Source organism: Lycorma delicatula, chromosome 3 (assembly GCF_047948215.1).
Source record: "Lycorma delicatula isolate Av1 chromosome 3, ASM4794821v1, whole genome shotgun sequence".
NCBI lineage: Eukaryota > Metazoa > Arthropoda > Insecta > Hemiptera > Fulgoridae > Lycorma > Lycorma delicatula.
In genome coordinates, this window is record NC_134457.1 from 24305790 (window position 1) to 24329561 (window position 23772).

At 30.2% G+C, this 23772-nt stretch overlaps 1 protein-coding gene across 1 annotated transcript in view; it reads right to left on the reverse strand.

Annotated features, from left to right (window-relative positions):
* LOC142320820 (WD repeat-containing protein on Y chromosome-like) overlaps positions 1-23772 on the reverse strand; it is an 89341-nt gene that overhangs the window by 36103 nt on the left and 29466 nt on the right. The window contains exons 7-9 of the mRNA XM_075358795.1: positions 22565-22630; positions 12675-12919; positions 4896-5153 (exon numbers count right to left, since the gene is read on the reverse strand). Of these exons, the coding sequence (XP_075214910.1) occupies positions 4896-5153; positions 12675-12919; positions 22565-22630 (569 nt within the window). The remainder of the gene's footprint in view (positions 1-4895; positions 5154-12674; positions 12920-22564; positions 22631-23772) is intronic.

Genomic DNA, 23772 nt, shown 5'->3' on the forward strand with positions numbered 1-23772 from the left:
TAATTTGATGTTTTATGTTAGATACAAAATAATGATTGCACTATCACTTTTTTTGACATAAATATTTATAAAGTAAATCTGTTGGAGTTGATTATAAATATCGTTAAAATTAGTTACGAATGTTAAAAACATATTTTCACTTAATTATCTTATATTTCGTAGTTATAATAAATTAGTAGAAAAATGGATCATCAGCTATTAACTATTTATGTAATTGATTGTACGATAAAACTATGATGTTTAGTGTATACAAAATCAGAAAAATATACTTAATAAATTTTAATTTTTGCAAATTTTAAAATAGTTATTTCATTTTATAAATATTTTAATATTAAATAACTAATTAAATATAAAATTGTTTATAATCAACAAATTTTACTTTAATTTTGACTTCAGAAGTTAGCATCAAATTAAACAAAAACATAAACAAGTGTTGACATCAGAAGTGGTTTTGATCTTTGATTTGCTCATTCGACATTTTTTTGGTCGAGGAGATGGAGTGTGCCACTGATTGCTTTATTTTCAAATTAAAAAACTTGAAATTACAAAGATTATCACATTTATTGAAAAAAAAACCTATATTCAATAAGAACATCATTTCTACGATGATATGTAGCTTTATATGATCAAAATTATTATTTTATTAATATTTTAAACAGTTTTAAAAATTTTGAAATGTCGATTTGCTAGTTGGTCAGAGTAAATAAGTCTTCGGTGTTTCTTTAGAAGTTAATGAAAATTTAATTAAATATATACAAGAGATGCAATATTTTTTGTCAATTCTGCTGCAAAAGGAAAAAATAGTAAATTATAAGGAAACAATAACCAAAACAATTACAAGGAATATGTTTTATATAAAATTATATAGAAATAACCTGTTTCAGTATGCACATGAAAGTCGTGGAATACAACATTTTTAGAGATTAATGAATTTAATTTTGATAAGGCTTAACACTCAGAATTCTCTGTAAGTTAAAAACATTAGATTTAGATAAAAATTGATTTAAATAATTTGACACTGTTAAAAAATAGAACATTGTTACTAGTCAAATATATATATGGATTTTGTTATTGATTTAATTTTGGTAATTGTTATTTATTTATGTATTGTAAAATATTTAAACAAAGCTCACCTGCTAATAGCTCAGCCTGCTAATCAGCAGCCCGCGGATGTTTTATTTGGGGAAGGAGTAGTTAAGAAATAACTTATGTCTACATATCAGAAGGTTTCTGAATTAGTTTGGATGCGCTAGATGGCACTGGGGTCGAGATATTTTGAAAAATTATATTTATGGTCTGATTTGACTCATAGGCAGAATATATATTAGTTACGGGAAAAGAAATTTTTTGCAAAAACTATATCCACTGGGTGGCGCCGGTGTCAAGATATTCACAAAACAACAGACTTTCTTCTTCTATATATACAGAATGCCCTATATAAAACGCAACCCATCAATCACTCATCCATGAAATTTCAAAATTCAAGCTTACTCCCCTACTCGTTACTGAAATGTATTCGTCCAACATATGAACATCTCGGCGACGCAGTAGAACACTACCGATAGTAACAACAATGCAATCATAACGTTCAGTGTATTACTAGAGATAAGATGGTGTTTTCCATAGATGAACGTGTTTTCATTGTTGAGTCGTACTTCAGTACGAAATCGGTGGTTGCAGTGCAAGATTTATTTCGCCATAAGTACCCAGATAAACCAGCTCCTAACAAAACACCAGTATTAATGTTAGTTGCAAAATTTAGAGAGACTGGTTCTGTTAATAACAAGGAACACAAAAGATCTGCGTCAGTGTTGAATACAGGTACAGTCACTGAAATCAAAGACCGATTACTCGCCTCGCCAAATAAATCGATCAGACGTTTGTCTGCTGAAATTAATTTGTCTAAATCAACTGTTCATCGGACGACCAAACGATTACAATTACGACCTTATCGCATTCAAACGGTTCATCAACTTCTTGAGCCCGACAAAGAAAAACGGCTACAATATTGTCAATGGTTCCGTCAATTTCTGCGTGAGGGAATTAACGTTATGGATTCGTTATTTTCACAGATGAAGCACGGTTTCATTTGGATGGCTACGTAAACAGCCAAAACAGTAGAATTTGGAGTGGTGAAAATCCCCACGTTTATCACGAAAAACAATTACACCCGCAGAAGTTGGGCGTGTGGTGCGCGATATCGCGGAGGAAAATAATCGGTCCAATTTTTTTCGAGTACACCATTAATGAAGAACGATATCAGGATATTTTATTTCAGTTCATCGCGCTCTTCGAAGAGGAAGACAGACACTGCTGGCTACAACATGACGATGCGACATCGCACTACGCAGGTTCAACTTCTAATTTCGTTGAGGAATTCTTTGGTAATCGTGTGATCGGTCGAGGCTTGTGGCCACCAAGATCTCCAGATTTGACTGCGGCGGATTTTTTCTGTGCGTTACCTCAAAGAAAAAGCCTACAGCAACAAACCACGAACACTTGAACAATTGAAAGTCAATATTGAACAAGCTGTATTAAATATCCAGCCACAAACTTTGAAAAAAGTTGCAAGAAACGCTGTAAAAAGAATTGAAGCTTGTATTCAAGAATATGGCGGCCACTTCCAACATTTACTCTAAATGTAAGGTAATGGATGGTAATAATAAAAATTACATTTACATTTACACATGCCTTTTTATTATTTTAATACCTACCAATATAAGGTTGGGTTGCGTTTTATATGGGACACTCTGTATAAAAGGCAATGTTCATGTGTGTGTGTTGGTTATAGAGTAAAAAACTACTGGACCGATTTACGTGTGGGAAAAAGGGGGAAAATAAAAAAGGAGAATAGGTAAAAGGTAAAAAAAGGAAAAAGGGAATAGGGAAAAGAGAAATAATGAAAAGGAAAATTAGAAAAAGGGGAAAAGGAAAAACAGAGAAAGGAAATAATGGAAAGGGGGAAAGGGGGAAATATGCGAAAATGGAGAAAAGGGATAAATTAAAAGGTTAAATTTTTTTTATATATACTTAAATCTAGCATTGCCGGGTCAGCTAGTATATTATATAAATACCTTCATGCTATATAGGATGAAAGGTATGTATGTATCTGTATTTATACAACCAGGGGGAATTTTCTCTACCAGTTTTCTCTGCAACAAATATTTCCTTTAGATTAAGTGATATGGGTATGATTTTTATGTCAATTCCAAGCTTTTATGCCATCCACTTGGCACCCTGCAAACCAACAGATCTACATGGCTTATCCTTCTTGAAAATTGGCTATCATCCTGGCAATTAAATTCTAAATGATTCTATGATTGAAAAATGGAACCAACCATCCTCTCTAATTCCTAAGCCATGATACTCTTAAAAACGCTTCCTACATAAGTTATTTTAAGCATTCATCAAAGATTAAAAATAATAATTAATTAAGATTAAAAACCTCCTTACTTTTATTTTATTTTAGTCTTAACCTTCAAGCTTCTTAATTACCATAACATCTGAGCTTTATAATTCACCGCCATAAATTAATATTTCTACTGGATAGCCTCTTCCATAAATCTATAAATGAGTTCAGCAGTTTCTTCAAGGGGTATTCTTCGAACAGCTGATACAGTTTAACTAAACTGACACATTTTAGCTAAATATCTTTTAGTAAGTATATTGTTGTATCCCCCCTCATTATTTGAATCTATGTACTTTCACTTGAAGAATAATCATTTGACATCAATACAGCTCTTTGTAAGCACCCAAACTTTTTCCCTTAAAAAAGGCAAATTAACTGATCGTGTTTCAATTTTCCTTAAAAATGAATATAATTGATATATATATATATATATATATATATACACACAATAGAATAAATATACGTGTGGTCTGATAATTTGACGTGAACAATTTAAAAGAATGGATTACAACTAAGGATGCGAGAAATTCGCTAAAACGTTTTTGTATATATGATAAAATATGTTATGTGTGATCCTACTTTATTTGTTATTCTCTACTTGGTTGATCAATTTCTTTAAATTTATATACTATTACAGAGGAATATGGTTCTTAAAAGAATTGACTAGAAAAATCAGCATAAATATGTATATATACCAGTATATATCTTAATATTAATAGTAATATTAATCAAATCTGCCAAAACTTTGAGATTTTGAAAGATGATATATTACTTCATTGTAGTAAGTAAGCACATTTAACTACAAGCAGGGTGCTATTATCCGGATTGATCATTGCAAGTCCAAATGCAATAATAAAAAATTTGGATAATTGGCAAATTAAAAAATTAGATAGGTTTAAAATACTTACTGGACATATCATTCTAATGTCTAATAAGTATCATTACATTCAGTAAAAATATAAAAAAAAAAAAATGTATTCAGTAAAATTAAAAATATACTTAGAACTCAAAATGACATATGAATTTAAAAAAAACAAAATAGTTATAAAGGACCCAATAAAAAAGTAATAAAAATGCATTCCCTGTTGAACACTTTTCTGCATAGTATTTAAATTTTTTTTAATAATGCAAAAATTATTTTAAAATTGCTTAGCGAGGCTGTAAGCAGTCCAGATATTTGAACATCTGAAAAATTACTATTCAGATATTCAGTTGTAACTAATTTTAGCTTTTGTGGTATTTATGAGGTCAAATCACTGATCATGTACATCTTACACTTGCTGTTAACATTTTGCTAGAAACTGATTTCAAATAGTGTAAATAAAAAAAAAATGTTTATAATCTACGACACATTAATGATCTTTCATTTGCAGATCACCCCTACTAAGTACTGATCTTTGAGATTAATTTCATACATAAAAATGAACAAATATATACTTATTCAATATTTCAAAATATCTTTCTTTATAAATCAAGTAGCACTTACTTCTTCTCAGGATCAGAGACTGAATATTTTTTATACGGTTGACCAGTTTCAAGTCTCCAAAATACTAATTCACCAGCATATGAAGATGTAACTAGTACTTGAGGTGGTTTGAGATCACTCGCCAAAATATCTTCAACATGTCTTGTTTCCCAATATTTTGCATTACCAGTGTTACTTCCATCTGCAAATTCACAAATGTGACGATTCCAACCAACAGCGAGGATACGGTTTGGTATCCACATTACATTTGTAACTCGGCTAAAATAAGAAAAAAGAGATTAATATTCATATTAAAAAGTAAGTCATATTTTACACGTCTAAGTTAGAATTGGAATCTGTTGAAAAATTTTTGATTTAATAAAAAGACTGACCTTAATATCTAATAATATTCTGAGGTGTGATGTAGGAAATAATATAACTGATTTTATTTACATGGGTTTAAATAACAGAAGAGCATAACACTATTGATGTGAAAAAATTTAAATACCTTGGAAAAGATATTAGCTGCATGCCAGTGCTGATAATCCACGATAATATAAAAAATTGCATTGAAGATTTCTCATTGTAATTTTCTATCTTAAATATAACTTGCATTTCAGGCATGCTTAAAACTGTATTTAAAAATCTCGTTTTGTAAATAGTCATTACAGATTACAATCTTTTTTTTTATCTATTACTAATTTATATTTTGTGTTTTTGTGACAGTCTGCGTCTGGCTGCTGTACTGAACGGATGTGTGTCGCTCTATTCGCATTCCTGTTCAGAGTGTAGTAAATGAGCAGTTCTTATCTTAAATACACAACTGTATATTTTCTTGAACAATTATGTTGTATTTTATATGCCAGTGTTAAATGTTTTATTATATTGTAATCCTGTTTGAAAATGAAGAAGTGGAATACCTGTGAGGGAGAATTACCGATTGATGGAACATACATTATTTGTCGTTTTTGTTTATATGGTTACCACCATAAATGCGTTGGAATTACGGAGAATACATATCAGCGAATGTCGCAGAAAAAGAAAAAAAGAGTGGATGTGTTGTGAGTGTCGCAAATCAGTCAAATCTACTGACAACAAATCAGTGGATTCGACTAAAGAAATATTAGATTTCACTGGTATTAATGAATTAAAAGTTATCATTTTAGAACTCAAAGCTGAAGTCAGAGCTTCTTCCAGTAGGACCGAAAATGAACTTGGTAGGCTATCCTTGTTCTATGACGATATTAAAAATGAAATTAGTGAATTACAGAAATCTAACAAGGATCTTCTCCAAGAAGTGTAACAACTCCGAGGAAGCGTAACAGAGAAAGATAAGAAAATCGCTTCGCTAGAAGAAAAAATCATGCAGCTCGAACAATATGGAAGAAACAAAAATATTGAAATTCATGGGCTAAAATTACACCCCGATGGAAACCGCAAAGAAAATTTACATGACTCTCTTCAGAAAATCGCTGATAAACTAGATATTCCTTTCAGCTTGGACGGTGTGGAAGCGGTTCATAAACTACCTACTAGGAGGAAGACCAAAACGAAACAAAAAGAGGGTGAACTTCAGTACAAATTTGTTTGGGTACGAAATTGTAAAATATTTGTTAAGAAAAGTGAAGATGTGTTTGCTATTACAATTAATACTGAGGCGGATCTGCAAAAAATCAAGTGAGTTATATAAATTTGTAACTATGATAGCGTTATCCCTAAGAGTATAATAAAATTGTTTCGTAATATTATTATGTACATTACATTCAGTTCTGTAAATGTAAGTTCACGTGCTAGTTATTTCTATCTTTTTATTGCATTTTATATTTATCATATTCTGTTATTGATTACTCAAGATTCTTGGTATTACTGTTCCAATAGTATAAAAAAAGGAAAACTTTCACTTAATTTAATTTTATGCCAATTCAGCAGCTGCTTTTCTATGTTTATAAGCATCAGTTTATTTCTTAAAGTGAATCGTAGTTTAATGAAAAATATTTTATTTTTAGAAACTGGCTTTAAATTGATAAGGTTAATTGACTTTCATAACGATGTATTTCTCTTGCGAGCCTATCTCAAAAATGTTATCTCTGTTATGGTGACGACATTGATATCAAATAATATGATACTGATATCATTAAGTTAACCTACAATCTTAATCGAGCGTTTGTTCTATCGAATATATGTTCTCCCACCCCTTTAACAAAATCGGTTATACTGTGTTTTTTGCGTGGATAAGACATTAGTCATAACAACGATTAGTATTAAATTTGTCTTTACAAATAAAATTTATATGTTTCTAAATAAAATGTTTATATTATGTTTGGATACAAATTATAGCTTATGTTATCTGTGCGTTTTAGACATATTTTCGAATCTCTATTGAAATGGAAAACTTAATGAAAATAATATTTTTAATGGCCGGTTTTTGGTTATTGATAATTACTACTCGAACCTAGACGAATTTTCGCAAGATTACTCCAGTTTATCGAAACTGAGTATACTTAATTTAAATATTAGGACTATTCGCGGCCATTGGGATGAATTCTTGTTTCACCTAGGTAATATTAACGTAGATTTGATAGTTCTCACGGAAATAAACATTACGGATAATGAAATAAGTTTAATTGATTTTTATCAGATTAATGGCTATGACTCCTATCACTGTGTCCAGAATATTAGGTCTGGTGGTGGTATTTTAATTCCTTGTCGTAGCACACTCAGTGCTGAAAGAATAATGTTGGATTTGACTGTCTCAAGTTGTGAACTATTATGCATTCAGGTTTCAGTGAAATTTGGCGTTAAGACCGATGATTTTATGATAATATGCTTTTACAGACCGCCAGATTTAAATGTTCATGAATTTTTACATGATCTTGAAAATATTCTACATAATTGTAATAATAATAATGCGGTCTTAATTGGAGATATGAACATTGATCTTACTAAGGAAAATACTGTAGTTAGTTACTATCAAACCTTATTACATACAATGGGATTCATTTGTTGCATATCTGATATAACGAGGGAGGAAATAAGAGATGGGGTAATTGTTAGATCTTGTATAGATCACATTTTTATTAGAGGCTTTCCTGATTACGTTTTTTCTGGAGTAATTGAAACTAAAATTTCTGATCACTATGTGGTAATAGCAGATCTGTTGTACAAGAATTCATCCCAACGACCGATGGATCACAGTCTTGGTTCATTTTACTTAGATAATGCCTTAATTAGATATAAGTTAGATAGCATAAATTATGACACCTTAGGTAATAAGATGGATAATAATCCATCTGCATATGAGAAATTCATTGATATAATTAATTCTGTGTATAACAGTTCTTTAGTTCGCAGAAATACTGATAGGATTAAAATTCAAAATAGAAAACACCATGGATGATGGATGACATTCTAAATAAAATAAAGTATAGAGACAAATTGTTCAAAAAATGGAAAAAAGCACCAGCTAACCTGGAAAATCGAAAAGATTACGTATTATATAGAAATAAAATTAATATTGAAATACGAAAAGCGAAGGAGAAGTATTTTAATAATAAATTTAAAAATTTTCAAAATAATGATATTAAGGGTAACTGGAAACTACTTAACTCTTTGATGGGGTTACCCCATCAAACTTAGACGATACTATAATTAAACATGTAAGCGGTACATCTAATGACGTGGGTAAGGTCGCTGCAGACATTATCGGTAAACACTTTGTAACTTCAGTAGATGATATTAAACATAATTGTATACATAAGTTCTTGAAATTCACGGGTGGCAATTGCATGCAGCTTGTGTCTTTTCATTTACCTTTTAAGTTCTCCTAAACAAATAGAAAATATAATTTCATCTGTGAATGATAAAAAAATCGCCAGCTGTAGATGGCATACGGATCAAAGATTTGAAATATGTTGTTAATAAAGTCAGCCCTTTAATTTCAATTATAGTAAACAATATTATTAAATCAAGGAGGGTTCCTGATCCACTGAAGATGTCTATTGTTAGACCTATCTATAAAGCTGGTTCTTTTAAAGATTTAAATAATTATCGTCTAATTTCTATACTGTCAAGTATCGAAAAAGTTTTTGAACGGTATGTCTAAGCATGTTACTAAGTACCTTGATGATAACAAATTAATCAGTGAAACTCAATATGGTTTCAGAAAGGGGATTGGGACTAATGATGCTATAAATGATTTATCTGATTTTGTCAATATTAACTTAAATAAATGTAACCATGTAATCTTAATTTTTAGATTTTCGTAAAGCCTTTGATACGTTAGACCATCATAAACTTCTAGATGCCCTAAATAAGCTAGGGTTTAATGGTCCTTTTAATAATATGCTACAAAACTATTTAAGTAACAGAAAACTTATTGTTAAAATTAAAGATAAATATAGTGATAGATACGAAACGGATAGTGGCGTGCCTCAAGGGTCTATCTTGGACCCAACACTTTTTAATCTGTACGTTAATGATATGTCTAGCGCGATCTCTAATTCATGTCTTTTGCAATACGCTGATGATAGTGTTTTGGCATTTGAACATAAGCAATTGGAAGAAGCAGGGTTTTTATTGCAAGAAGATTTTAATAATCTATTAAAGTGACTTCATGACAAAGGCCTAATTATTAACGTTAAAAAAACTGTTGTTTTACATGTAAGATCTCCTTATCTTCGATCCCAAAGACCAATAAAAATTATTTGCCATACATGTGACTGTATAAAAAATTACCACAAACTATAATTGTGAACATCTCCAGAATGCTGACAAATACAAATATTAGGATGTACATTTTGACTTTTTTTAGATGGGATCACCATATAAAACATATATGTAAAAATTTAAGAGTGGTTGCTATGAAATTTCACCACATCTCACCCCTATTACCAATTCACTGTAAACGCTTACTCTATTCATCCTTGTTTGAATCTGTTATTCGATACGGCTTGACAGCATGGGGATCAGCAGATTATCTCATAAATAAAATAAATTTAATACAAAATAGGGTCCTCAAAGATATTGCTCGTTATGATTTTGATAACAATTATGGCACTAATTAAAATAATCTTACAAGGTTTCTGTCAGCTAGAGGTCTATTTAAATTCTTAATTATTTTTAAGAATTTTTACAACAGTGAATACAGGGTAAATGTAGAAAGTGGATACAATTTGAGAGCAATTAGCTTTATTACAGATAGATATAATAATACTTATGGTAAACGATTAAAAAAGTATGTTGTTTCTGCATTACTTAATTCTTTTCCGAATCACCTCAATAATATAAAAATGAAAAAAAATTATTTTAAAAACTTCTCATTGAGTGGGCATTAACTATAACGTAATAGGTACTAACAGGATTCATGTTGCATTTATACTGGTAGTCCAGACAATTATAACATGATTATAGTTATTATTTTTTAATGTTGATAATTATTGTAAATCAATAAATAATGTATTGTTGAATGGTTAAAGCTTAGTTACTTATTTTATTTATGTAATTGTTTCAACAAGATATTAATTGTGTTGTGTTGTAATTAAGTATAGTTTTGTTGTTTCTTGAATATAGTTTTAGTTACTAAATCTAATACATTACAAATATTAAAGAAATAATTTGTTCATTAGTTTTTAAATATATAGTTTAATTTTGTTAAATTAATGTTTATAATTGTACTACTATTATAAAAACTAATAATATCTTTAGTTGTTACATAAAATTGGTTATTGCATTAACCACTTAATAATGTAATAATAATTCTTTAGTATATCTGTCGACAGACTTAGGTCTGACGGATGATCATGTAAGTTTTAAATTGTAAATAAATAAATAAATAAAAATTGTGTAATTCAAAGATTTTTTTCTTTTACCTATTCAACATTTTTTTTGTTTTTTTACCTCAGTGGAGCTACTAATACTGTAAGCTCATCTGACTAATACCATTTTTCATTCAACTGTATTAATGTATACTACTTTGTTTCTTTTTTCTGTTTAGCCTCTGGACCACCGTAAGGTATTACTTCAGAGGATGAATTGAGGTTGATATGTATGAATATAAATGAAGTGTAGTCTTTTACAGTCTCAGGTGAACCATTCCTGAGTTGTGTGGTTAATTGAAACCCTACCACCAAAGAGCACCGATATCCACAATCTAGTATACAAATCCATATAAAACTAACTACTAGGATTTGAACCTTAGAAATATCGACTTCAAAATCAGCTGATTTGCGATGACAATTTCACCACTAGACCAACCTGGTGGGTTTAATGTATACCACTGTTTAAATAACTTGTTTTGCCTCAGAATTTGTTTATTTACAATCTGTAATGCGTACGGAACCACATGTAAACTGTATTAGAAAAAGTACATGATTGTTTTCCAACAAACACCTTCAATAAACATACATCTAAAAGCAACTATTAAATATAAGATTGAGTGATGTGAGATACTGTAAATGAGTGTCTGATGTTGTTGGTCTTCTGTATATTTTAAGTTTGTTTTTTGGCTGCTTTTGTGGTGGTAAGATTAAGAAAATGTATTTGTTTATTGTACTAAAATGTATTTGTTATTGTACTTTAAAATAAAAAAAATTCATAACAAACAGTAAAAATAAATAAATAACAATATAAAATTGCCTGCTAGTAGCATTAGATAGATATTTCTTGTTTGCTGACTTATTTTAAAATATTACACCTAATTTTATTGTTTTTTAAATAGTCATAAATAATATATTAATCATAAAACTATTCTTTTTCTTTTTAGTAAAATATGGTTTTAACTGACCTGATATTAGACACTAGTAAGCCAGATATATTATTACACATAAGCATACCTGCTCACAAAGTACAAGTTATATTCAGCTCTATAATTTGCTGTTATAGTCAGATACTGGCTATACAATTAGTTTCATTACTCACAAAGAAAGAAACTCTGACTATGCTCTTGTATCTCAGGTGCTTTACCCATATCATATCTACAACAAAGTCTAGGAGAGATAGTATAAATAAACAACTAATTTTCCATGTCTGTCACAAAACAATGCTTTGTGTACAGTGTGTAAAGAATAAATAATATTAAAATTATACATATAAGAATAAGAAAAGTAATGTCAAAAGTTAAAGTATTTGACTGGGCTGGTTCTAGTGGTTAACTCATCGCAAATCTGTTAATTAACAGCTGATTTTTGAAGTCGAAGGTTCTGAGGTTCAAATCCTAATAAAAGTTAGTTACTTTTATGTGGATTTGAGTACTAGACAATGAATACCGGTGTACTTTAGTAGTTCGGGTTCAATTAACCACACGTCTCCAGAATGGTTGACCTGAGTCTGTACAAGAGTACACCTCATTTACATCATACATATCATCCTCATCTCATTGTGCCATGGGTGGGGGTTGCTAATTGTTTACTAGTTGAACAGATTGCAACATACGCAATAGAAAATAAATAAAAAGTTAAAGCCAACAAATTGCATAAAAACCCCTACTGCAAATAGGTAAAATAAAAACTATTTACTTGTATTAAAAACAACTTTAATTGTTGTGTAGGAAAATTACATATTAAATCTGCCATGATTTTATCAGATCAGAAGTATTTTTATTTTTTAGAATCTGAAATTGATTTTTTAAAAATTTAGTTAAATATTTTGTCATTCCAATTCGCAAAAGATTTCAGTGGCTGCGTTTTATAAACATTGCCAAATTATTTTTAAATAATTCCAGTTAAGGATGGTTTTTGAGAGTAAAATATTTTTATAAAAAAACTCTTGTTTAGAAATAATAATCTAATATTATTTTTAACTTACCATTCTTTTTCTATAGACATATTACGTATACAAGTCCCATTGTTGAAGTTCCATATTTTTAAAGATCCATCTCTTGCTCCAGTTAGTAGAAACGAATAACTAGGATCAAAAGTCCCAGCAGTAATTTCTATTTCTTGTTCCTCTCCATACAGCATCTGAGTATGAGCTTTTTTTATAAGACGTGTACGTATCCCTGAATATGGATCCCAATTCATTATGCACGAATCCATTCCAATAGTCACAAGCTAAAACATTAAAAATATTACATGAATCCAAAGTATATAAGAAGGAAATTCTTTCATAAATATTATCAACTACATTAGATATTAGCACAATCAGACTAAAATTGAAATAATTATTCATTTTAATCTGTTATGTCAGTGTTTGTTATTAAAAGATAAATAAAAATATATTATATTAAAACTTTTATTTTTTTGTCTTCAGTCATTTGACTGGTTTGATGCAGATCTCCAAGATTCCCTATCTAGTGCCAGTATATCACCTACATCCTGCATCCCTAACAATATGTTTTACATATTCCAAATATTGCCTGTCTGCACAATCTTTCCCATCTACCTGTCCCTCCAATTCCAGGATGCCTTAATATGTAGCCTGTAAGTCTGTCTCTACTTTTAACTATGCTTTTCCAATTGTTTCTTTCTTTATCAGTCTATTGCAACAGCTCTTCATTTGTCACTTTATCCACTCTTCTGATTTTTAACATTTTCCTATAGCACCACACTTCAAAAGCTTTTCTTTTCAGGTACTCTAATCACCCAAGTTTCACTTCCATATAAAGCTATGCTCCAAACATATACTTTCAAAAATCTTTTCCTAACATTTAAATTGATTTTTGATGTAACCAAATTATATTTCTGATTGAAAGCTCGTTTCATATGTGCTATTTGTCATTTTATATTGCTCCTGCTTCATCCATCTTTAGTAATTCTATTTCCAAAATAAAATTAAATAAAATTCTTCTACCTGCATAATCTTTTCTCTTCCTATTTTTACATTCAGTGGTCCATCTACATTATTTCTACTACATTTCATTACTTTCACTTGTTCTTGTTTATTTTCATGCAGTAGTTCTTGCATAGGACTTCATCTATGCCATTCATTGTTTCTTCTAAATCTGTTTTACTCTCAGCTAGAATTACTATATCATCAGCAAATTGTAGCATCTTTATCTTTCCACCTTGCACTGTTAGTTATTATTAACTGCTAGTTCTATGTAAAGATTAGAAAGTAATGGGGATATCCTTGTTGGACTCCGTTTTTTATTAGGGCTTCTTTCTTATGTTCTTTGATTATTACTGTTGCAGTCTGGTTCCTGAAAATATTAGTAATTGTTCTATCTCTATACTTGAACCATAAATTTTTTAAAATACTGAACATTTTATTCCAGTCTACGCTATTTAATGCCTTTTCTAAGTCTATAAATGCCATGTATGTTGGTTTTTTTTTTTTAATCTTCCTTCTACTATTAATCTGAACACTAAAATTGTTTCCCTTGTCCCTATGCTTTTCCTGAAACCAAATTGGCCTTCTCCTAACACTTCTTCCACTCTCCTCTCAGTTCTTTTGTACAGAATTCTAATTAAGGTTTTTGATGAGTAAGTAGTTAAGCTAATTGTTCTGTATTCTTCACATTTATCTGCTCTTGCTTTCTTTGATATAATGACAATAACACTCTTTTTGAAGTAAGACAGAACTTTCCCTTTTTTGTAAATATTAAACATCAGTTTGTATAATCTATCTATCGCTTCATCACCTGCACTGCACAGTAATTCTGCAGGTATCCTATCTCCCAAAAGCCTTTCTACCATTCAAATCCGTTAATTCTCTATTAGATTCAGATCTCAGTATTGTATCTCCCTTTTCATTCTCTTCAACTTCCTCTTCTTCCTCTATAACACCAGTTTCTAATTCATTTCATCCGTACAATTCTTCAATATATTCCACCTACCTATTAACCTTTTCTTTCGTATTATAAATCTGTGTACTATAACACATTATTAGATTTTAACTTATGTACCCAAAAATTCTCCTTAACTTTCCTGTATGCTCAGTCTACTTTACCAACGATCATTTCCCTTTCCACTTCTTAACACTTTTCTTTAATTCACTCTTCTTTCACTAATTTGCACTTCCTGTTTATAGTATTTCTAAATTGTCGATAGTTCATTTTACTTTCTTCATCACTAGCATTCTTATACTTCCTATTTTCATCCATCAGTTGCAATATATCCTTTGATATCCAAGGTTTGCTACCAGTTTTCTTTGTTCTGCCCACGTTCGCTTCTGCTGATTTAAGAATTTCCTTTTATTAATATTACGGGTATATTAAAAACATTTATAAATAATACATATACTGCAAATTGATAATATAAATATAATACAATTATTATAATTGTGGTGTGATGTTATATGTTTTTTTGTATGTAAGACTGACAAAACATAATTGTGGATATTTTCAATCCTTGATGATGCTGATATATTGATACGACATAGTGTGTAGGAAATTTCTACAAAAATTTATGGTAGGATGATAATTAAAATTAAATATGTGTTTTTAGTAAAAGAAAATTTCAGGACATATTCTACTGGTGAAAATAATGAAATAGATCATATAAACATAAGTCTGGAAATACTTTGTTTTTGATTTATGTCTAGCAAAAGATTTCACCTGAATTTCAGCTCTTCCATTAAAAAGAAGTCCTTCTGTAATTTTTGGGACTTTAAAATGTTGTTAGTTTCTTATATAATTTGAGCTGGGAAGTAGGAAAAAACAGGTACCAGAAATGTAACTCCAGTAGTTTTTTTATATATCTGCTATAAAACAAAATTTATTGTTGAAAAACAATTTTTTTTTAAGTTTAAGTTTGTAATACAGTAGGTTTGTTAAATGACCAATATAAATGCAGAAGATTTAGTAAAAAATCTTGTAGATAATTTAATTCTGAGAAAATTAATGTAAATATATCCAATAAAAGGTAAATAAAAACTTTTAAAAAATTGGTTTTTTATTAAAGCAAAAAAAAAAAAAATTGAAAATAATATTATCCTTTCTGTATCTCATATTCTTATTCTTAATATAGCAAAACAAATAAATAAAATACATGAAATGATAAATGGTAACAGAATAACAAACCTCAGTTACAGTAATTGTTCAAAATTCCCTCTTTCACAATGCACACAACACTGTCCGACATATTTCCGGTGGCTTTCCATATAATCTCAGGGTTGTTTCATATAAATTTAACAGCACTTCTTATTTCAATGATTAACTCTTCTTCTGTATTAACTTGTTGGTATGCTATTGTTTTCATATGGTCTCAAATGACGTAATCTAGTGATCTTAAGTCAGGTGATCGTGGTGGCCAATTGATTGGTCTACCACCAAATCCAGTTTAAGAAATAAGCATTCAAGTGATTTCTAGGTACTAAAGAAAAATGTGGTATTGGACTGTTGTGTTGGAATTTCATTTGCAGTCTAATTTGTAAAGATACATCCTCCAAAAAAGCCGGCAAATTATTTTTCTAGAAATGAACATACTCATCAAGGTTTTCATTGAAAAATTAGTACCAGAATTCTGTCTTAAATAATGCTACACCACACATTAATGTGAAATCTATGTTGTACTGTTTTCACAGTACAATGTGGATTTTTTCACTCCATAAATGACTATGTTTAGAATTGAAGAATTGAAGACGGAGTCTTTCATAAAAATAGCTTCATCTGTAAATAAAATTGAATTTACCTTATCAACATTGTCTAGAAACCAATGACACAAGTTTAACTACTGAGGGTAATCTGCAGGTGGAAAGGTTAAAGATTTTTTTCTGTATGATGCCACACCTACTTTTTGACTAACCCGTGCAATATGAAATTCACCTTGTACTAGTGCCTGGGCTACACTGAATATGCTGACTCACAGAATGTTCATCATTGATGTTATCCCAGATCTCAAGATGACAATCAGCAGGATCTCTATGTTGAAAATATGAATTTGCAACACACAGATGCAAGTTCTGAACATCCACACATATGACAACAACATGGTGATTGTTAGAGAGCTGTTGAATAAAGACACAGTCAAGTTCTCTTCTGTACAGTACAGCAGACATGCTATCAGAACCCAAATAAAATCTTTTCCAATGAGAACAACCTGGCAGTTCACTGGACACAATATACGGATTCTGCAACAAGAGTATATCCAACCCCTACATATGGTGATCTCGCCAAGTTCAACCTGTGCATTTAATTGCTCAATTTTAACCATCTAACGATATTGAATTGTAATACATTACAACAGCCCTCTGAAAACAAGCACAATCCTTACTATTCACAGAGTGGTTATGATCCTTCTAAAGATGTCTACAGTTTATACAAATTGGGCCCTCTGACTACTTAGAAGACTCCTCTCGTTTGTGTCCCTCATCCCCATAGTGAGAGCTCACTACTACCAGATGTTTACGCAGTTTAGCTGTGTGTCGAAACTGGCACCACTTGAAACAATGTTGAATGTTGACATATTCTTTGACCTTACATGAAGAGAAGTCAATAAACAACCTGCCCTCAGATACAAAGCCTTTAAATAATTCAGGACTCACCTTGAAGACACCATGGTAACGCTCTGCCTTACGCCTAACCGTTTTGAATAACGGTTGATAATCAGCCTTGAAGGCCACCTCAGCCAGCTGAGTATTCTGCTCAAGTATGAGAGTCTAACTCCTCCTCAGATAGACATTGATCAGTATTACACATGATGACCTTAGGACGCCTCTTCCTTTTAGGAGCGACTTTTATGTCGGTCTTACCGATCTTGCGGAAGTCAGAAATAACTTTAATTGCCTCTTTGTCATTGGCAACGACAACTTCTCAGGCTAGACTTCTTTTGTCAGATTTCACCGATACTCCTTCCTTAAAATTCAACCTCAGGTTGCTTTCGAGACAGACTGGCCTTCCATTTCTCCTTTAGTACCTGAGAATAAGGCTTACGTTGAGGCATCACAACTGGAACAGAAACCTTTTCCTTTTTCCTTTACAATCGCCTCACGCACCTCTGGAGGTCTCTTAACCAATTTATCATACCCTTCCACAACAGAAAAATTGATTTGAATTCGCTCATTCTGGGAGTAACCTTATCACGTACCTTAGCTGAACTGCTTCTGGGACTCTCTAAGAGCTGCATAAGCGATTCATATTGCAAATTAAATTCCCTCACAAGTGTAGCAGAACTCCCCACATGCCCTGTCAAACAAAATACTGCACTAAATTTCTAACCCGGATAGAGAAAGATACCTGATACCCAGCCCTTGGCTCATCATCTCTTGATGAGGAGAAATTATCAGACCACACTTCAGCTATTACTTCACCAGGAGCGCATTTTCCCCGCCTGGACCTACCCTTATTACTCCTTTTATCAGACATACTCAATACTAACTGAATAAAAACAAACAAAGACTAAATTAATGTAAAGTTGTTCACTGCCAATCACAAATCCAATAAATCAGATGGCAATGTAAACAAAGGAAAGATCAATTAATGCAAGATTGCCGCTGCTAAACACAATGACCAATCACGAGAAATCACCAATATGGTCATTGCCAATGTAAACAAAACCACAACTGATTAATTAAAAAGTTTATTTGAATTATATTAAATTCAAACAAACAGCTAAAACAATTGTATTTTATTAGAGAATAAAGCAAAACAGAATACACCAAAACAGAAAGAAAAGCCACCCAGAAGGGCGACAAATAAATTAAACCACCCAACTATCTTGTAGCTCAGATATCCCACAGATATCCAAGCAACAAAAATTTGAAACAACCATTACACAGAAAATAATAATATCCCAAAATAATGACCAAACAACAACTACACTCCTACTAACAAGCAAAGAACAAAATTCACAATAAGTAATACTGAAACTGCACAAAAATATATTCGTTTGGAGCCAACTAAAAACATGATCTACCAATATGGTGGTGTGTGTCAAACTATTCCTGAACAGAACCCTTCAAATGGTCCAGTAATAGTCCTGTCTTTTTCTAGATAGCCTAAGAGCATGGTCCATGAGAATATAAAAAATCATAACCATGACTTTTCATGGTTATTATTTTACAAAGCAAAATACTTTGTAACATCTTGAACTTCAATTTTATCCACTTTTCAAAACATGTTTGCTTTTCTCAGTCGCCAGAAACAAACACCTCAGTATGCATCTGAAACTTCATCTGTACTTACCATCTAAAGGGCTGCACTCACTCAGGTAATACCCATTATCATTTGGTAATGTTTGCGACATCTCTGAGTTAGGCCAAGATCTTTATGAACAACCCCTAGTAATATTAAGCAGTGAATTATATGACTATAACAAATTTGCATTTCAATATTTCAATTGATATATAATAAATATTATTAAAAAAATGAAAACACTACTTAATAATTTAATTACCATACTGGACAATATATGTCAGTGTAACTATACAACTGGTATATACTTGTGTTATATATATTTATTTATTGATTTATCATATATATTAAAGAAGTTATCCAGCTTATTGTATGACATTAATACCTATAATTACCAACAAAAACCACCATAAACACAAAAAAATAATAGAATTTATTAATATATACATGCATTTGTTACATGCACATGAAAAAATTCTGATTTATCCAAACATTTGTCAATTACCAATCAGAAAAATTCTAACAGTAAAATTATAGTAAAAATTAAATCAAATTTTTATAGATTAAATATCAATCAAATTTATTGATTTATCAGTCTTACAGTCACAACAGAATGATGTCCAACAATAATTAAAGTTTTTCATTAACATTAAAATGATGAACTTGGAATGGAATATGGAATCAACTAACTGACCTTACTGAGAGGTATATATATTAATACTAAATATATATTATTTACATTTGTTTTTAAATAATAAAATTATTTAATTTTGTGTACTTGCTATCTTTTATTGACTTTTTTTTTTTTGTCTTCAGTCATTTGACTGGTTTGATGCAGCTCTCCAAGATTCCCTATCTAGTGCTAGTCGTTTCATTTCAGTATACCCTCTACATCCTACATCCCTAACAATTTGTTTTACATATTCCAAACGTGGCCTGCCTACACAATTTTTCCCTTCTACCTGTCCTTCCAAAATTAAAGCGACTATTCCAGGATGCCTTAGTATGTGGCCTATAAGTCTGTCTCTTCTTTTAACTATATTTTTCCAAATGCTTCTTTCTTCATCTATTTGCCGCAATACCTCCTCATTTGTCACTTTATCCACCAATCTGATTTTTAACATTCTCCTATAGCACCACATTTCAAAAGCTTCTAACCTTTTCTTCTCAGATACTCCGATTGTCCAAGTTTCACTTCCATATAAAGCGACACTCCAAACATACACTTTCAAAAATCTTTTCCTGACATTTAAATTAATTTTTGATGTAAACAACTTATATTTCTTACTGAAGGCTCGTTTAGCTTGTGCTATTCGGCATTTTATATCGCTCCTGCTTCGTCCATCTTTAGTAATTCTACTTCCCAAATAACAAAATTCTTCTACCTCCATAATCTTTTCTCCTCCTATTTTCACATTCAGTGGTCCATCTTTGTTATTTCTACTACATTTCATTACTTTTGTTTTGTTCTTGTTTATTTTCATGCGATAGTTCTTGCGTAGGACTTCATCTATGCCGTTCATTGTTTCTTCTAAATCCTTTTTATTCTCGGCTAGAATTACTATATCATCAGCAAATCGTAGCATCTTTATCTTTTCACCTTGTACTGTTACTCCGAATCTAAATTGTTCTTTAACATCATTAACTGCTAGTTCCATGTAAAGATTAAAAAGTAACGGAGATAGAGAACATCCTTGTCGGACTCCCTTTCTTATTATGGCTTCTTTCTTATGTTCTTCAATTGCTACTGTTGCTGTTTGGTTCCTGTACATGTTAGCAATTGTTCTTCTATCTCTGTATTTGAACCCTAATTTTTTTAAAATGCTGAACATTTTATTCCAGTCTACGTTATCGAATGCCTTTTCTAGGTCTATAAACGCCAAGTATGTTGGTTTGTTTTTCTTTAATCTTCCTTCTACTATTAATCTGAGGCCTAAAATTGCTTCCCTTGTCCCTATACTTTTCCTGAAACCAAATTGGTCTTCTCCTAACACTTCCTCCACTCTCCTCTCAATTCTTCTGTATAGAATTATTGACGTTATCAATGTTAATAAATAAAGTCTGTAAAAGGGTAATGAAATTGCCAAATGAGAAATGTTTTCAGTCCTTAAATCATGTAATCTTGATTTACCAATTTTAACTTATCTTAAAAGATAGTTTTATTTTTATTTGATCTTCTACAAAAGTAATCACCTAATGAGTAGAGGAATTTAGAAAAAGAATACTTTAATTTATTGCTTTAAACAGTCTGCCTCAGTCTTTCTTATGACCAATGCGTACAAAATATCTGAGATATAAGAAGCATTAGTCAAAATTGTATTCTCTGAAAGTAATGTCATTAATTATACAACCAATCCTGGTGATGAACACTGAACTGAACACCTGCATTTAAGTGGGCTTGGTGTATATAATAATGTGCAATAAGGTATAACAGGAAACCACTTCACTTCTTATGCTCCTTAATAAATCTGACATGGGATGGTTAGTGCCTGAGAATGCTATGCCAGTTTCAGGAATGACTCCCAAAATCATGTCAGGTTGATTATAATTTTTTGTTATATTACCATAATGTTACATAGATGAGTACAGAAGTTATCAGACATGGTCCCTTTTTCTTTTTTTTATGTACATGATTTTTTATCTCTGTATAAAACATTTTATAATTTTTTTATTAAATTGCTATTAGAAAAAAGATGGTCAAAACACCATAAAACAACTGAATGATTTTTGTCATTCAACTCTATTAGGTAGTCTTTTATTATTGTCCTTTTGCTAAACATAAATCTACCTCATTTACAGTTAATTCCTTTTCTGTTCAATGGTAAGAAATGAATTTTGTATAGCATATGAAAAAATGTCAAGTCTGACCGAATTCAATTAAAAATTTTTTCAGGTTTTATATACCATCCATTTTTTTTGACTAGTCAAAAAAGGTTTACTTAAACTTGACAACAAAATACCTATATCACATTAATTGTTAGTTATCTTTTCTTTCTTTTTCGTGTTTAGCCTCTGGTAACTACCGTTTAGATAATTCTTCAGAGGATGATATGTATGAGTGTAAATGAACTGTAGTCTTGTAAATTCTCAGTTCGACCATTCCTGAGATGTGTGGTTAATTGAAACCCAACCACCAAAGAACACCGGTATCCACGATCTAGTATTCAAATCCGTAATTGTTAGTTATCTGCCTTTCCTTAAAATTCAGTGCATACATTGTAAGGAACACTGCAGTCAACATAGAGTTAGGCCATTAAAATAGGAAAAAATTATGCTCATAATTAATTCAGTACTTTTAGTTTACTGTTTTACTTTTTTTCTATTAGCTAATTTTACAAAGAAGGATATTTTAGTTATAAAAGAATTAGTCCACATAGCAATAAGTACTGTATTACTTCATTACACCATTTAACCGAATATAAAAATTTGTTATTTATAATCATAGACATAACATTTATAATCATAGACATTTCATGGCATAAAAAAATTATCTCAGTTTTACACCATTAAACAACCATAAAATTTATTCACTTTGACAAAAATTATGAAGTATAGGATTTAGCTTATTTTCTGTCATACAATTCTGATAAAATCCATAATGAATGTAGAATACCTAACTGATACTTATGCAAATTATGTTATTTAAATCTAACCCATCACAAAAATTTGAGAAAACTATACTTACACATTTAAAAAGGGGATTGTATAATGCTTTAATAACAGCTTTACTATGAGTGTATCCATCAGTATAATTTTGATTTATTATTTTATCAGCAACAATTAATGCAATTTTTGAACTTGCAATCATGATTGTATGAGTTTCTGGATTATAAAATAAACGTAAAGAAGTATTGTGAGGAGTTTTCATACAATTGCTCAGACTTGTATATGTCTACAAAAAACAAACTATTTTTTATGATATGGTTTTCTTGTTTATATATAATTATGTAAAAACAGTTAAACTAATACTTACACAAATATTAAAATTATTATATACAAAAAAAAAAAAACTAATATTTTGAGAGCAATTTTACATAAATAATGTAATAAGAACTTAATTCTTCTGATTATATTAATAAGAAGAATATTAATGTAATATTCTTGTTAATAATGTAAGATGGATTTATACATATATTGCACAAGTTGTTCAGTTTATTGTAATTACCAACAAACACCACCATAATCACATAAAAAATTAACAGCACGCTCAATGTAAATTTATCATTTTATATAATAAATATTATTTGAATTCACTGATTCTGTATCAGTTGGATAAATAATATCTCAGGTAATAGGTTACCTATGTCATTAATTAAAACTGGTACTTGTCATGATCAACTGAATTAAAATTGGCTTCAACAGGTATGCCAATTTAAATAATTCATAATTTTTAATATTTACCTATTCATTTATAAATGTATACTTTTAAATATTATATTTTTCTAGGTACTCAAATTTATTATTTATTTATTTATATTTTTAATTTTTTCTATACTTGTTATTGTATGTTTTCATGTAATGTGGTAGTCAGCAACAAATGAAAAATCCTTCTATTTATGAATGCTCTCATATGTTCTAAAAATCTCTGTTTAAAGGATCATTAGTTTTACAGATACATATTTCTTTACATTCATTACAATTAGTGTTGTATGTATTCCCATTATTAAATATGTACACTGATGTAATTTTAATTTCAAATATTTTGCTAAACCACTTAGCAGTATAAAAGTTATACTATAATTTTCATTATTGTAGATATTAACTAATTTTTTCAAATAACAGCAAAATATAAAACAAAAATTAATTGATAAAAATCAATTAATATTAGATTTGATAAAACATTCACATGGTTTTTAGTAACGAAAAATACATTAATAGAATGAATGAGTACAT